General features: G+C 37.7%; 2 protein-coding genes across 21 annotated transcripts in view; one reads left to right on the top strand and one right to left on the bottom strand.

Annotated features, from left to right (window-relative positions):
- Positions 1 to 15,689, top strand: part of LOC125464024 (lysine-specific demethylase 2B-like) — a 216,739-nt gene extending 201,050 nt beyond the window's left edge. For all 18 annotated transcript variants that reach the window (XM_059655045.1, XM_059655036.1, XM_059655041.1 and 15 more), the window contains 4 exons: positions 1,173 to 1,336; positions 6,661 to 6,822; positions 9,962 to 10,180; positions 10,981 to 15,689. In XM_059655045.1, coding sequence (XP_059511028.1) covers positions 1,173 to 1,336; positions 6,661 to 6,822; positions 9,962 to 10,180; positions 10,981 to 11,162 — 727 coding nt within the window. In that variant the 3' untranslated portion in view covers positions 11,163 to 15,689. The remainder of the gene's footprint in view (positions 1 to 1,172; positions 1,337 to 6,660; positions 6,823 to 9,961; positions 10,181 to 10,980) is intronic.
- Positions 11,368 to 17,870, bottom strand: part of rnf34a (ring finger protein 34a) — a 28,125-nt gene continuing 21,622 nt past the window's right edge. The window contains exons 4-6 of one of the 3 annotated variants that reach the window (XM_048555988.2): positions 15,739 to 15,943; positions 15,628 to 15,660; positions 11,368 to 14,160 (exon numbers count right to left, since the gene is read on the bottom strand). In XM_048555988.2, coding sequence (XP_048411945.1) covers positions 13,976 to 14,160; positions 15,628 to 15,660; positions 15,739 to 15,943 — 423 coding nt within the window. In that variant the 3' untranslated portion in view covers positions 11,368 to 13,975. The remainder of the gene's footprint in view (positions 14,161 to 15,627; positions 15,661 to 15,738; positions 15,944 to 17,870) is intronic. The other 2 variants (XM_048555989.2, XM_048555987.2) reach the window with 2 other exon arrangements.

The raw sequence follows: 17,870 nt of genomic DNA, 5'->3' as shown, positions 1-17,870 counted from the left end.
TCAACTCTATCTATGCCTCTCATTATCTTGTATACCTCAATTAGGTCCCCTCTCCTCCTTTTCTCCAATGAAAAAAGTCCGAGCTCAGTCAACCTCTCTTTATAAGATAAGCCCTCCAGTCCAGGCAGCATCCTGGTAAACCTCCTCTGAACCCTCTCCAAAGCATCCACATCTTTCCTATAATAGGGCGACCAGAACTGGACGCAGTATTCCAAGTGCGGTCTAACCAAAGTTTTATAGAGCTGCAACAAGATCTCACAACTCTTAAACTCAATCCCCCTGCTAATGAAAGTCAAAACACCATATGCTTTCTTAACAACCCTGTCCACTTGGGTGGCCATTTTAAGGGATCTATGTATCGAATGTGCCTAGTCTGTCATTTTTGGAGAAGTGACTAAAGTTAGCCGTATCTCACTGTTGTCAATAGGATGCCATCAAGTCAGAGGATGCGGTCATGATGAAAGGTTTTGGCCCAAAACATTGACTTTCCTGCTCCTTGAATGCTGTCTGACTAGCTGTGCTTTTCCAGCTACGTTTTTTGACTCCAAGTAGGGTGAAGACAAACTTCAGGTCTGGTTTGATGTCAAGAATGTGGGCTGATCTTCTGAATGACTGATGAATCATACCAGTATACATTCCTATGGCTGTTTGCAACAGGCAGTTTCTGAATGTTACTCAACCACGGGTGTGCTTGCAAAGCTCAGAACATTGCATCTAACTAGGTTTGATTCCATGATTGAACAGGATGTGCTGAACAATCCTGACTGTACTAAGGAATACACTAACAAACAATGCAAGATTATTGGTCAGCTTGCGGTAAGGTGGATATGTTTGCTGGAAACATGCATATCTTAACTTGTGGAATACTGTCTGGCCTCCGTAAATAAAATGAACACCTGTAGACATTGTGCCTTTTTTTTACACTAAACAATAGATTGGCCAGTGGTTGTGATAATTCCCATGGCAACATCTTGATCAATCAGAGTTGACTTGCCTGGTTTGAATTTAAGCAAAAGCTTGAAAATAACCGTTGTTTGGTTAAGATGTTGCCATGACGAAAGCACGAATCAGCTCCCTTGTGCAGTATGAATTGTTGTTCCTTTTGAACAATGTATCTTTACAAGTTCTGTACTATCAGTCAACTGTTTTCATTGTAAATTTTACTTTCCCAGGTGCTGTGACAAGAGGCTTTGGACCAAGATTGATTTAAACCGGTGTAAATCAATCACCCCCCTTATGCTCAGTGGCATCATTAGGAGGCAACCTGTAACCCTTGACCTGAGCTGGACAAATATATCAAAAAAGCAGTTAACTTGGCTTATCAACAGACTGCCAGGTGGGTGTCTGTGAAGTGCCAGTAGACTAATAGCAGAAGCATTACAATGAATTGGAAATGTTGAGCCAGTCAGATTATGCGCCCACATTTAGCTACATTTCACTGAATGCATAAATAAGTATTTCCATCGGTTTTAGGCAAAACTGAATCCTGAACATGTCACCCATAATTTTGAAAAATAAGCTTATTGCATCATTTTTGGTTTAGGCTGTTTTTCTATTCTATGGAAAAGAATATACAAATGAACAGAACTATTGAATGGAAATTTTTTCCGTTTATAATTGGGATTATGGTGTAACATTTAATAATCAAATTTATTTAGCTCTGTTTGCATACTACCCCCACCAAAAAGAAGTTTCCAAGTAATGGGAATTATCTAGGGTCAGGCTCTCTAGTTATTCCTTCCTGTCTGTGGAGAAGCATACAAACACCGAGTAGTTGCTTTATAAAAAGAATCTAAATTGCTTGACATAGTCTCGTGAAGTGGAATGCTATTCCATTGTCGTAGGTTTGGCTGCCTATATCATGATAACTAGTCATTCCGAGGTTTTCAGGGATACAGGTATAATCAGAGGACTTAGTACAGTAATACATCGCGGAAACCAAGCGGAGGCTTGGAGACTGCTTTGTGGAATGCCTATGCTCGGTTCATGACAAATGACTGCACCTCCCAGTTGCGAACCACTTCAACTCCCCCTCCCACTCCTTGGATGCTGTGTCCATCCTGGGTCTCCTCCAGTGCCACAGTGATGCTACCCGAAGATTGCAGGAACAGCACCTTCTTATTTCACTTGGGAACCCTGCAGCCCAATGGTATCAATGTGGATTTCACAAGCTTCAAAATCTCCCCTCCCCCGACTGCATTCCAATCCATCCCAGCTCGCCCCCGCCTCCCTAACCTGTCCATCCTTTCTCCCACCTATTCCTTCCTCCCACCTCAAGCCCCACCTGCCACCTACCAACCTCATTCCTGCCACCTTGACCTGTCCGCCTCCCCTGGACTGACCAACCCCCAACCGAACTCCCCACCTACACTCACCTTTTATTGGCTCCATCCCCGCCTCCTTGACCTGTCTGTCTCCTCTCCACCTATCTGCTCCTTTATCGATCTTCCATCTGCCTCCCCCTCTCTCTCTCTCCCTCTTTATTTCAGAATCCCCTTCCCCTCCCCCATTTCTGAAGAAAGTCCTAGGCCGGAAACATCAGCTTTCCTGCCCCTCTGATGCTGCTTGGCCTGCTGTGTTCATCCAGCTCCACACTGTGTTATCTCTGTAGCAATAGCTTAGATCTGTTTAAGAATATGAAAAATGGGAGCAAGAGTAGACTGTTTGGCTCTTTGAGTGTGCTTCACATTCAGTACAGTCATAGCTGATTTTCTACCTCAACTCCATTTTCCAGTCCACACTCAATATCCTTTAACTCCCTAAGGAGTCACAAATCTTGATCTTGATGATGGCACTTCTATAAACTTCTGAGCTAGTGAATTCCTAAGATTCTTAGTATTTTTTTTTCATTATTCTTTATATTCATACTTCTCTGAAGAGAACCAGACATAGATAGGTAGGAGGCTTCTGTGTTCATTGTCACTACTGACTAAGCTGGCTGATCCCTGTAGGACACATCTGCCTCAGCCCTATTCTGGCAGCTAGTGAAATAATTGATGTGAGGGAGAGGAAAATTTATCCTAATTAATTTACCTGTCCATGACCACACTGACTGCTGTACAGTCTTTGTGGAGGTGCTGTCCTTTGTTCCCATTGAGAACACAATTTTCAAAATGGCAGGGTAGCAGGTGCTTAAGAAAACCAACATCTGCAAGACCCCACTAAAATTGCAGACCATCCTGACTGTGACTACTTTTCTTTGCTGTCAGATCAAATTCCTGGAACAGCCTCCCTATAACTGCACTGAATTCCCTAACTCCACAATCGGGAGGACCTTCATACACTGACTTTAGTGGTTCAAGAGACAGCTTACCACCAGCTTTTCAAGGACCATTAGGAATGTGCAATGAACACTGGTGTTGCTCAAATAAAAGGGCTGTGTTTATTTTCCTCTTACTTATGATTTTTAATCATTTCCTTTAGGAACCTGTACCTTGCACAAAAGTTACCCCACCCCCACCCCTTTCCTTATCCAAATATACTCTTAACTGAGAAATAAAATTCGAGCCAGAAGAGTGCTGCAAGGGACTTGACTTCAGCTCTACAGAAATGGAAGTATTGCAGAGATTTTTTATTAAGTGGAATGTGTCTGGACAATATCTTTTTAGGTAGACAAGATGAGGAAAAGATTTATTTGTTCAAGAAGATTAGGTAAGGAAATTAATTAGACTATGTAATGAACATAGGAGTGAAAGTACTTTACATCTACCTTGTTATTATGCTGGAACCCTGGTATAAGAAGAAGAAACAGTACTTATTGCTCGGTCCTATTGGCAGTACAAATTGTTTTCTGAATTTGCTGATTACTTTTTTTTAAAAAAGTGGTAAATAACCTCGAACTGTCATAAATTGTGTTATTTAATACCAGGATTAGATTTGTCACAGGATTGAGTGCTCTGACCGAGCCTGCACTATTACTCATTGCTCTATATAAGTGTAGTCTCCTGACATGTATTATCTTCATTTTGTTATGTCAGATTTGTATTCCACAGGTCTGATTTGTACCTGTGCACGATGTGCCCTTTAGTGGGATTAATGTTGCCTTTTGCTCTATCATGTCAATGTTGTGAGGTTGAATGAAGTCCAAAATTGTTTTATTTTTGTGAAGTTGCAAAGTGGTTGCTGAGCTAATTAGAAGTTTTGAGTGTAACCTATTTTTAAGTGCTCCTGCTGCCCCAGGAAGGGACGCATTGCTAGATTGCCTTAGCACCATTTGTGTTCTGTTCTGAGCAGGAATAAGACTACAGTGTTGACTGGCAAATACTTCTGGATTGTCATACTGCTATTCTAGTTTGGGTTCGACAATAAATGGCTTGGCTTGGATGAGGCCAATGTTAGTTTCTTTAATCACAAAATAAAATTGCTAAGCCTAAAAATAACTTCTGTGTTGGTTGTATTTGTGTGCAGCGATGTTGCCTTGTGCCATTAATTGATGTGTTGTGGGTTTTGACAATGAATTCCCAAAACATCACAATAGACCATGGCTGCTTAGTGGAAAGCAACAGAAAAGATCAATTGAAGTTCATCTAAGTAGGTGCTACTTGTTATATTTGGCTAAGTGATTGAAAAGCAGTGATGCAAAACACCCTAGACCTGTGCTGGGAGTTTGTCTATTCCATCAGAGAGAAGGAACAGAGATCAGCATCATCTAATTGTCTGAATGGTGGGCAGGTGACAGATTTAGTCCTATCATTTTCATAAGATGATGTGTCATAATCCTGACTTTAGCTGGAATATTGTGAATTTTTTTCATCTCCTAAACTCTGTCTGATTCAATATGAATTGCCCAAATACTCATGAATCATCCTGTATTACAATGGAATTAAGTTTTACATGTTAGATATAGCTTTTCTTCAAAAAAATTTGCTCCTCATGGAATGGGTGATTCTGAGACATACTTTGGTTCATAAAAGATTGGTTCTATGTTGATTTTAAATCCTGCACTTTTAACTTCAACAAGGAAGGGAAATGTTCACTTGCTTAGATAGCATTGTTCACAATGGTGTAGGCAAGTGTATCAAACTTTCCTAAAGGAGACATATAATGCAGAGGATAAAGGAAATATCACCCAAGTTGTTGTTTCTGACAGGAGGTGCAGAAAGATTAAAGGTAACGGTTTCAAAATTGAGATAGCTGTCACGCAATAAGGAATGAGGCAGTGTGACGTCCAAGGCTGATCAGTGATAGCAAGTCCGTCCACCTGGTGACAAATAAACTTTGCTCATTTCTTTTTGTACATATATGAGCTGATGTGAATTAACTGACTACATCAGAATCTAGCGAGTTTTGAGAAGATTTGTAGCTCAGATTGAGTTTCTGGATGTGAGTTTGCTCGCTGAGCTGGAAGGTTAGTTTTCAGACATTTTGTCACCATTCTAGGTAACATCATCAGTGAGCCTCTGATGAAGTGCTGGTGTTATGTCCCGCTTTCTAATTATCTGTTTCGGTTTCCTTGGGTTGGTGATGTCATTTCCTGTTCTTTTTCTCAGGGGATGGTAGATTGATTTGGAGGCAATGTGTTTGTTGATGGATTTCCAGTTGGAATGCCATGCTTCTAGGAATTCTCGTGCGTGTCACTTTACAGTATTCTTACTGCTGCTGAGCTGCTTGCCTTAAAGGCATGCAATGATGGCACGTACAAACATCACGAAGATCATTCCACATAGAACATGTGAAACTTTACAGAGACTAAACCACAAGTAACAAACGGCAATTGAAATCAATTGGAATTCAATTGTGTATAAGTAATAAATGTTACTATTGAAATTTCCACACTACTCTCAATAAAGTAATTTCTGTACAAAAATATTTCTGCATAATGTATGATATGTAGAGTTTAACAAAACAACAATATTTATAACATGGTCAAAATGTGTGGTCCAATATGTCTAAGATATCTTTGTTTTAAGACTCTTTTTAAAAGAACTGAAATTAAAATTTACACTGCACATGCTTTAGTTGTAAAACGTGCACAAAAAAGTTAGTTTTTTTTAACATGCACGAGAATTCCTAGAAGCATGGCATCCCAACCGGAACTCCATCAACAAACACATTGATTTGGAGCCAATCTACCATCCTGTGAGAAAAATAACAGGAAATGACATCACCAATGCAGAAAATTACATCACCAACCCAAGGAAACCTAAACAGATAAATAGAAAGCGGGACGTAACACCAGCACTTCACCGGAGGCTCACTGTTGATGTTACCTAGAATGGTGACGAAACATCTGAAAACTAACCTTCCCAGCTCAGCGAGCAAACTCACATCCAGATATCAGAATCTTTAAAAATGAACAACACAATATTAGCATGAAGTAGTGGAAGTTTGAGGTTGTTGACCACTATTCACAGGACCCGAACCTCAGGGTCGTTACTTCTTCTGGATTTGCTGACGTTCCATAATTCCTACCTGTTTTACTCCTTAAATTTTATTTAGGTTACTACCAATACATGAGCACACTTAGCTCCTTTGTGAGAATAAACAGTGACTTCGATATTTCTTTTGTGATTGTTCTTGCCATGTTTTGTGATTCCAGAGTTGATCATTTACAGTTTTTAGAAGATTCATATTAATTTCTCGAGTATAGCCTTTCAGCACATTACGTTCAAACTGCTGAGCAGCTGGTATGTTCAACTTAGTTTGTATTCCCCTTTTCAGGTCTTAAGGATTTGGTTGTTTCAGGCTGCTCCTGGGCAGCAATCTCTGCACTTTGCAGCTCTAGTTGTCCGTTGCTGAGAACTATGGATCTTAGATGGGTGGAAGGATTAAAAGATGCCCAAATGAGAGATTTGCTTTCTCCTCCAACTGACAACAGACCAGGTACGAAATCTTCTAAACTTGCCATGTTTCAAGCTATGGTGTATCCAGTCACCCAGTTTTTTGTTAATTAAAACCTATTAATTGAACCTCTTGTGTTGGGTATTATTCCAATCGCTAGATAAGCCCCCCTCCATCTCTCCCTGACTTTGATTTTGATAGGGCATCTTGATGTCACATTCAGTCAAATGCTGTCTTGATATCAAGGTGTGGGGAGGGTCATTCTCACCTTGCCTCTAGAATTCGGTTTATTTGTCCATGTTTGAACCAAAGCTGTGGTGAAGCCTCCAGTTGAGCAATCTCAGCAAAACCCGGACTGAGTATGATGAGCAGATTTTGGCAAGTAAGTGTCATGTGATAGGGTTGTTATTAGTTTGAGAATAGGCCAATGCAGCAGTAATTGACTGCAATGGATTTGCCCTGTCTTTTATGGATGAGACATACATGAGTATATTCCAATTTATCTGATAGATAACAATGTTGTAGCTATGTTGGAATAGCTTGACTAGTTCAGGAGCATACGTATCAAGTGTTTGGCCGATAAATTGTCAGGGCCGTGGTGCTGATTCAACAGTCTGTTCAACTTTTTTTTAAATATCTGTGGAGTGAATCTAATTGTTGCAGAAGCCAGTCAATGAGGAGCTGAAAAAGAGTCTGAGATGGATCCTCCACTGCAGCATTACGTTACATGACCATCTGTTTCAGAAGTTGTTCTAAACACTTTTTGTCGATTCTTCAACTGATGGCAGATCCACATTTCAAGTTGACTTGGCTTGGAGGCTTGTTTTCTGACATTCATAGACAGCTCACAACACGTGAAGTTCAAAACTAAATTGATCTTCAGATTGTAATCCACATACTTCCATTCTTATGTCAAAATGCCTACAGCTCTGTTTTCTAGCATTGATTGATATGTTAGATTCTTCTTGAATAGCAAGTAGAAAACTCTTCAATAGCAATGCTGAATTGAATGCTGACTTCAAAATCAAACTGACTACAAAAAGGCCCTTTCTGTGGATTTGCATTTTACTTTTACTAATGTTGCTGTAATTTTTTAGCAGTCAGAGTTCATGATTTTCTTTTAAAACCACAGACTTCATAAATTAATGTTGAAACAGACAATTTGATCCACTCACCCTCATAGCAGATTACGCAGTACAATCTAATCGATCTAACACAGATGAAAAGTATTTTAATTGTGGTAAAATCTGTGCTGGTATTTACTTTTTAATAAGGAATAAGCATGTTTAGTACAATTGTGTCAACTGTGAGAATCCAATATATTAGAAATTTCACAACATGCAGCAAAAATTTATTCTGGTCAAAGGATGTGATGAGAAGGATGACCCATGATTAACAAACATTGTCTAATAGAGTATCCAATCAGAATCTAAGACATACAAAGCAATGGAAAATAGTGGTAGGCTAGAGGATTGGGAATTTTATTTAGGAACCAGCAGCAAATGACTAAAAATCAATTTTCAGCCTTTTTATTAGCTTATGAAAGTAAGCTGGCAAGAAATAAATAAAAAAACAAACAGCAAGAACCTCTTTGTATATAGAAAGAGAGTATCTAAGGTAAATGCGGGACCCTTGGAGGATGCAATTGGGCAATTAATAATAGGGAAAAAGACAGACAATCTATATATTGCATCTGTCTTCGTGGTGGAAGACAGTATAAACATCACAGAGATAATAGGTTAGCAGAATTCTAATGGGAGGACAGATATTGTAACTCTCCAACACAAGAGACCAAGTTTTCACAATCTCATAGGACTAAAGGCAGACATGTCACAGGATTTGATGACCTACATCCAAGAGTTTTAAAACATTGGTTGAAATATTCCAGAACTCAGTTGTTTGAGGCTACAGCCAATTGAAAAACTATTAATATGACACCTCTGCTCAAGAAGGGATACAGAAAGCAGGAAACAATAGATCAGTTAGCTTAACGTGTCTTTGGGAACATAATGTCCACTAAGGAAGATATAGATTGCATTAATTTTGTTTTTGAAAAAGCTATCAGATGGTCAGCAGGGTTTTGTGAAGGGAAATCATGTTTGACAGATTTGTAAGTATTCTTTGGGGATATAACAAGCAAATTTGATAATGGGGAATTGGTAGAAATAGTGATAAGATGTCATATAAAAGGTTATTTCACAACAGAGAAGCTTATGGTATTGGGGGTTAATGTATTAACATGAATTAAGGATTGGTTAACATATAAGGCACAATTGGGATTGATGGGTCTTTTTCCAAGTTAGAAAATGTAACTCAAGTGCTGTAAGAATTAGTCCTATGATCTCAATTATTTACTATTTACAATAATGACTTGGAGGACAGGGCAGAGTGTAATGTTTTCAAATTTACTTATGGTACAAAAGTAGGCGGCGTTTGCTGTGATGAGGACATACAAAACTTGCAAGATGGTGTAGATGGATTGAGTGAGTGGTCAAAACTTGGCAGATGGAAGTTTATATAGGAAAGTATGAGGTCATGCAGACATCAGGAAGAATCAAGAGGCAGGCTATTATTTAAATAGAGGGGGTCTCCAGAAATGTGCTGTACAGAGGGCTCTGTGAGTCCCTGTACATGAAATACAAAAGGTTGGCATGCAAGTGCAACCAGCAGTTAAGGCAAATTGAATTTCTGCTGATATTGCTAGGGAATTGGAGTTGAAACTTTTGAAACAGTTTTACAGTTGTAAAGAGTAAGGTCATGATAGTCCAATCAGGTCATATGGCTGTTTGCTGATTAGATGGTAGTTAATTGGATAGATTGATACAGTGGGTAAACAAGTTATGCCTTTGTTTATTAGAGATTAGAAAAAATGAGGGGTGACCAATTGATCATACAAGATTCTTAGGAAGCTTGACAGAGTAAATGTTGAGAAGATTTTTTTCATTTAAAACCAAGATGCAGAAGAATCTCTTTTTCCAGAGGCCAGGTGAAGGTCTGAAATTCTCTACCAGAGAGTTGCAGAGGCTAGATCACTAAAGTATTTAGGACTATGATGAACAGTTGAGGCTTGATGCAGATTGGTCAGTATCTTGTTAAACAATGGAGTGAGAGGAGCTAAATTGTTTGTTCTTCTATTTCTTATAATTTTATTAATAACTATCTTGTTTTCATAATTTAAAAGGTCAAATTGACAATCGCAGCAAGCTACGAAATGTGGTAGACCTTCGTCTGGCTGGACTGGACATTACAGATGCAACACTCCGGCTTCTTATTAGACATATGCCAACGTTAGCCAAACTAGACCTTAGTTACTGCAATCATCTGACAGATCAATCAATTAACCTATTAACAGCAGTTGGCACTACAACTAGAGATTCCTTAACAGATGTCAATCTATCAGGTGAGAAATGTGTACGTTGAGTTATTATTTAAACTAAAATTGATGAAACTCACTGTTTAATTGCTTTGCAAGTAATTTGATTGTGTATACAATTTTAAAAAGTATCCACTATATGGTCTAAATAGAAATTAGAGTAATTTAGACTGGTTGATTCCTCATTTTGTCTTCTCTGGCCTCTGCAACCAAGATGAGCGATTTCAGTGGGGAAAAACCGCAGTTGAAAAATATTAGAAATCCGATGTTAATTAGACTTCTGAGATAACAAAGTGTAGAGCTGGATGAACACAGCAGGCCAAGCAGCATCAGAGGAGCAGGAAGGCTGATGTTTCAGGCCCAGATCCTCCTTTTTTCTGAACAAGGGTCTAGGCCTGAAACGTCAGCCTTCCTGCTCCTCTGATGCTGCTTGTCCTGCTGTGTTCATCCAGCTCTACACCTTGTAATCTTCAGATTCTCCAGCATCTACAGTTCCTACTGAGTTAATTTATTCTACCTACAATATTTTGCTGTTATTTTGATAAATATTTAGAATTATCCATCAGTATTAAGTTTTCTCCAGATCGCATTTAACTAAATTACATTCATGTCATTTGATTTTACTTTGCCTTAATAACTTGTAAGAGTTTACATATGATTAATTCTTAAACATGTCTGATCTTTTCTTGTGACTCAGCCCATTACTTTGGATTTAGTTCTGTTCATCTGTTTCAGCATGTTAAGTGCAAGTGAATAGAGTGTTTTAAGTTGAGAATTACCAGTACATCATTGCCTTACTTAAATTGCATAATGTCTTTCTTCTTCAGTTTGCAATAAAGTCACTGACCAGTGCCTAACCTATTTCAAACGCTGTGGTAACATCTGCCGAATAGACCTCCGTTACTGCAAACAGGTAACAAAAGAAGGTTGTGAACAATTCATTGCAGAGATGTCTGTTAGTGTTCAGTTCAGTTTGTCAGAGGAAAAACTTCTACAAAAACTCAGTTAACTAAGCAAAAAGAGGAACCGGACCATGCAACAGGATGTTTAATTTCTTCCGCGATTTAATTATAATCCACATTTTGCTTCAAGTTACTGGCATCAGACAGAAGGACAAGGATGAACTGTGGCGACGACAAAAGCTGCTTATCCCAACAAAAACTTTTCCACGTCTCAATCAGTCTGAAAATCAAGTTTATTTCCTAAGTTTTAATAATGTTATAAAAAGACACTGATGCACAACTGTTTGTATTTGTATAAACCTACGTGGCAAGAGGGGGGGAAAAAAATTAAAAAAAAACTAACTTTTTTGTGCACGTTTTACAACTAAAGCATGTGCAGTGTAAATTTTAATTTCAGTTCTTTTAAAAGAAAGTCTTAAAACAAAGATATCTTCGACCACACATTTTGACCATGTTATAAATATTGTTGTTTTGTTAAACTCTACATATCATACATTATGCAGAAATATTTTTGTACAGAAATTACTTTATTGAGAGTAGTGTGGAAATTTCAATAGTAACATTATTACTTATATACAATTGAATTCCAATTGATTTCAATTGCTGTTTGTTACTTGTGGTTTAATCTCTGTAAAGTTTCACATGTTCTATGTGGAATGATCTTCGTGATGTTTGTATGTGCCATCATTGCATGCCTTTAAGGCAAGCAGCTTAGCAGCAGTAATAATACTGTAAAGTGACAAGATATTGGTTTTCCACCATTTACTGTTTGTCATTGCTGAATTTGTATAAAACCTGTCTTGAAAGCTGTGTACTGAACTATTGTTAGACTCACAGGGGAACAATACTCAAGGTGCTGTACAAAACTTTTTTTAAACACTTCTAAATGAAAATGATCATTTTCTCTGAGAAAACAATGGTTTCCACCCCATTTTGTGTCTGTTGAAGTTTGTTATGCATAACGATGAGATGCAAATTAAGGACAGGGTGAGACATGAGAATTAATTTTGTGTTTATTACAATGGATGTCAGGTATGTGGCATCTAATGGAAGTACTACAATTTAAACTGCCTTAAATTTTAGCCCTTGATCATGTTGTCCTTTTGTATTCTAATCTTTTTTAAAAAGCTTTGAGTCAGTTTCTCAGAAAATGTATGTTACACACACACACAGTGTTTTTCAAAAATGTCTGAAATCCTCAAAGGAGGTAGGGCTGAATGTAAGAAGTAGAAGACAGGATTCAAAAGTTGTTCTTAAACAATTGTGGGCAATGTGTTGGCAGTTAATACATTAATTGCTCTTGTGCAAACTTCTTTAAGTCGTGCCAGCTTTGTGCTAGTGAAAAATTAATATAAACAGGGCCAGGTTTTACCGTGTTTACTACCTTATAATGTATGGAGTCCTCTTTGTCAGTTCCATCAACATTTAGCAACCTCAATGCTAGATCTGTTGAAGTTTTTCTGCTTTCTGGCTAACAATGAAAGCTATTTGGTGTGCCTGCATAACTTTGAAGCCTAGCACATGTTCAACAGAAACTGATCCACCCTGGACTTTGTCCATAAAGACTCTAAAATCAGAAAATACGGTATTCAATATACTGTTTGTACAAAGAAAGTGCTTTTGTTGCTTTGGGTTGTAAACTGCATGAGGTATCAAAACCCACAAAAATCCAAGTATTGTTAATTGGTGGGGGGCACACAAAAAATATCATGAATCTATAATGCTTCTGGTTCTGGGAATGTACAAGTCACTTAAGAGTGTTGTCGTAAGTGTTGTATAGTTTTATTTCACCTGGCCCCCATCCCTGATTTCAACAGCTAGGACATTTCCTGTCTGACTAACTATTCCACCATCTAGTTCATTGTAATTAACAAATAGTACACTGTCTCCAAGCCACTGTACTTCTGCTCTCCTTCCTACAGTTCATCCTTCCTTTCACTGAAGGCTGACTTGTTGGCTGCCAGCAACTGCCCATAAAGTTACTTACCACAACTGGACACAAGAAATTATCTTGAGAAGACGCACTGTTCTTTCATAAAAATTCTGTTAAGTTGTTAATGATTCTATAGGCAAGTGTAATGGTTGCAGTTAGAAATAATAAGCACCACAGATTTGACACATGTCTTTATACATTAAAATTGCATAATAGCTGTTTCAACTCCTTTTAAACATCTAGGCTTAAAATAGAGTCAGGCAACTTTATGGAAGGAACAGAATACAAATTAAAAACTGAAAGAAAAAAATGTTAGTTTTACAAAAATCTCTCAAAGCACATGCAAGGATCAGAAACATTTTTGCATATTGATTTTTGTAATTTGTCAAAATGAATGACCATCGCTATTCCAATACATTCTTTATTAGTCAAAATGAATTTAAAAACAGTGTACAAAATGTACAGAAATCAAAAATGAGAAAAGATAGTTGGCAGTAAGTTATGTAAGATTGAGGTTTCCTTTCTGTTCTCATATGGGGTACTGCTGAATGCTCAATAGCTACACTATCACACATTAATCCGTTAAATAGCGAATGTTTTAGGAGACTTAAAAAAGCGGTGAAAAATTTAAAATAGAATCTTTGTTTTTTTTTCCCCAGCATATCCTTCATTTAATCTCTGATTTAGTGCTGATAAAGTCAGTAATTTTTTGTTTGCATCTTAAAGTGTTGTTTAACTCTAATATCTTTAAGGTTCCTAGTGATAAGTAATGATAACGGTTAGTAAATTAAAAGAAATTCCATTCCACTAACACTATCCAAAATGGCTACAATTTACAGTCATTGATATGGTCATAAAATGTTTCTCCATCAAGTTTCATATATCCACAGGAAAAGCCAACTTCTTTCATTCAAACACCTCCCAAGTTTAAGATTTAAAGACATGTACTGCCCGTACAACATACTGTCGACAAATAGGGCATTCATTCATGCGCTTTCCACATTTAGTGCAAGTGACCATATGACCACATTCAAGGAGAACACAATCGATCACTGCATCCATACAGATCCTGCAGAGATTCTCATCACTGCTGAACTGCAGCTGTTCTTCAACTGGAAGAAAAACAGAATCGCGGGGGGGGGGGGAAGAGAGAAAAAAAACTGGTTATCTAAATGAAAAAAGTATTAAACATTACTGCCAAAACAATCTAAAAAAACTTTAACAGTTAATTTGAGGCACTTGTACAATGCAAAATTGAGTTCTCACTGTGCTTACAAATGTCAGATTATTGCTGCTCCAAATTCAATACAATGCTAAAAGAACAAATTTTTTAAAATGAAACATGTTGTTGTACAGTTATTGAATTAAGCAGAACAAGTATAAAAAAAAACTTGACACTGATCACCACAAATTAAATCAGCCACTGTAGAACATTTTGGCCGCATTGAAGGAGCTACCCTTAAAAAGATTAACTTGCTTCTTGCACTGACTAACTGATTACAAATATTCTAACTTTGTTCAATTCAAATTGTACTTTTTGAAGATTAGTATTTTGTCAAACACCAACTGAAATACCTCAAAAGTTCATATTGTAACAGTTTAGATTCAATAGTTCAGAGGGTTAATGTAACTAATCAATAGTATTACTTGCAAAATTTCATTAATAATCCTGAGTGCTTAACATGACATTTATTGTTCAAATCCACAACAATTACAGCTTTATTATTAAATCAGAACTTTCATTTGGTCAATTTCTGCTGAGCTGCAGTCTTTGTAGAGGCAAGATGATTCAGTAAGTTTGCTGTTGGAGTTGTGCCTGACTAGGGGATTACAGGAGCATGGAGCAAGCATTTTATTTTTAAGTATCAATCTATATACCATCTTAAACAAGTCCTCCTGGACCCAAACAATCCTTTTGTATTAAATCAGTGTTGTTAAAAAAAGTGTTATAAGATCTTGGATTGTTTACAAGTCAAATTAATTAAAATTAGCTTATGAAATGTAATTTTTAATGAAACTTTCAGTTCTACTGATTTTAAATTCAATTAACTTGCAAATTAGTGAAGTAAAATTTCCCTGTCTCTTATTTGCTTGATCAAGGCTTCCCCAAGTGGAAATTGGTCTCAGAGTAGCGTTGCCAACTGAAATGCTGGGGCCATAAACTCAGACAACCATGGTCACATTACAATTCCACCACTCCCACTAAACGTCATCTCCCCTCTGCACCTGCTCACCCACTTTCCGTCCTCCGGCATTGCAACAACTTAAATATCAATAGTAAAGCTCATGCCTCCATGAAAACATCCATGTGCCAGGTTTCCCTACATCTCAGTGCACCATATCTCAACAATATCCCATGTAGATGTTCCTTTTTATTACAGCAGTCTAGCAGATAGAAATTTAACTACAGTATGTCAGACAGTAAGAATATACTTTTTATTAAAAAGTTGATCCAGCATTGTGTAAAATGGAAATAATTTAATTAGAATCTCTTTCCTTCTGCAGTCTCTAATACCCCTTATTAATTGCAAAATACTTCATTTTCAACTTAAAGAGCTGAAGAAAGGTTGACAACTTACCTGCAGCTACAGCTGGATTATTTCCATTTTCCACTGCAACAGAGAAATTTAAGTCACTACTTATTGAATTAAATGAATAAATTTCTAATAAAACATTTGAGACAAACTTACAGAATTTGCGATTTTCTTCTGTTTCTTTGAATAATCTCTTTACTCTTTCCACTAATTCCCACTTTTCACAACACCCTGAAAAGCTGACAAAGTTGCGTGCCAGTATTTCCTTCAGCTGACGAACAGTCAATGCTTCAATGTCTTCAGGACTAGATAGGTCTGACAATGAGGCTCTTGTTTTTTGGGGTGGAATGATTTCATTTGCCTGCAAAGAAGTCACACAGTAATGCTAATATTTGTTTGATGATTTTAAAATACGATGTAAAAAGGGCACCTGTTTCCAAATTATTACTTTAAGATTATGGATTTTGAATTGGAATTTGATTTACGATGGTCCAGTCTCATTGGCACAGTAATTTTCATTCAGCACTGGACTCAAACTGCAGTTTCAAAAGTGGTATGTTATCATGCAGCCCTGTCTCTTGGTTATTCTCACTACTTCAATCACCTTTTTAAGAAAGCAGGTTCCCTACCAGAGCCACCCAAATGGAAATAGTGTTTTTCATACTGCTTTGAAAGAGTGAGCCATTTTGATTCTGCATTAGATTTATTGATTCCTTCAGTACATCTGTATGCCAAGCAGCTCGACCGCAGAAGCACCGAGTAAGGTAGGCACAACTGTAGGGGAATTCATTCAATTGATAACAATGCCTGGAAAAACAGAAAATGGATCTGCAATATTTCAGTTGCATTGCTAAGGTCTTTCTTAAAACAAAAGCGCCAGTTTGTGATTTCATCTTCTGTAGGAAGATAATTTGCTCCCAGCTAACAGATTACCAGACTGCACCATAGCAGTTATCTAGCTTGTTTGCTAGATCGTTCAGGAGCAGGAAACATTCCTTGTTCATGAAGCACCTGATTGTCAACTGTAGCAGTTGACTCCAGACACACAGTACACATCTTTGCTGCTTCAGAGGAGAATCATAAGAAATTGACATTTAATTCTGTGTACCTGCTGACAAGATAACAGAAAGGTAAATCCAGACTGATCTTAAACTTAACTAAGGGCAATTATGAAGGCATGAAAACAGAATGAACTGGCAGATAAGATTTAGGCATATGTTAATAGACATGCAGTACCAGATATTTGATGAAATATTTCAGCATATATAAACACACATGCATTCCACCAAGAGAAATTCCAATGGAGTGGACCCATCATCTATGGTTAACCAAAGTAAAGTTTAAGATGATGTCAAACTTAAAAGGCAAAAAATCTGACATTTAAGAAACAAAGATTAAGAGTGAAAAAATTAGAGACAAAAGTTAGAAATAAAAATGGAAAAATTTTCTACAGCTGATTAAGGAAAAGAGCTAACCAAATGAATGGAGATCCTCAGTTTAATCTAGGAAATTAATAAATGAAAAAAGTTATCAGTTTAGCTATGATCTTAGCGAATGGGTGAGCAGGCTCAGAAGTGTCAAGTGGATTGTGTGTGCTGGAAATTTGTATGTCAAAATTTGTATTTTCATGTTAATGGCTGTAAGAGCAAGTCACACAACCTCTTTCCCTAAAGTCTGTCCACCATCTACAAGGCATCGATCGATAGTGTGATTGAATATTCAATCACTTATCTGCAATAAATATAGCCCAAAAACACAAAAGGCTCAACACTATCCAGTACAAAACACAACTTGATTGAAACCCCAACCTCTGTATCAACACTAAGGTGGCAGCAATGTTTACCACCTACGAGACACACTCCAACAACTTATCTCTGGTCCTCAGTACTTTCTAACCTTGGATTTTTGACAAGGTGGCTCAGTAGCCAGCACTGCTGCCCCACAAGACCACAGACTCGGGTTCAATTCCACCCTTGGGCGACTGTATGGAATTTGCACATTTTCCCCTTGTCTGCACTTCACTCGGTACTTCAGTTTCCTTCCACAGTCCAAAGATGAGCAGGTTAGGTGGATTGGCCATGCTAAATTGCCCATAGTGTCCAGGGGTGCACAAGTTAGGCGGATTAGACTTGGGAAATGCAGGGTTACAGGTAAAGGGGAGGGGGATGGGATGTTCTTTAGAGGGGAGGTGTAGACTTGTTGGGCTGAATGGCCTGTTTCCACACTGTAGGACTCCTAATGATGATTCAAATGACAGCAGTTGCATAGGACACCAGCACTTGTATGTT

This window comes from Stegostoma tigrinum, chromosome 26 (genome assembly GCF_030684315.1).
Source record: "Stegostoma tigrinum isolate sSteTig4 chromosome 26, sSteTig4.hap1, whole genome shotgun sequence".
Lineage (NCBI taxonomy): Eukaryota > Metazoa > Chordata > Chondrichthyes > Orectolobiformes > Stegostomatidae > Stegostoma > Stegostoma tigrinum.
This window is presented reverse-complemented; position numbering and strand designations above follow the sequence as displayed.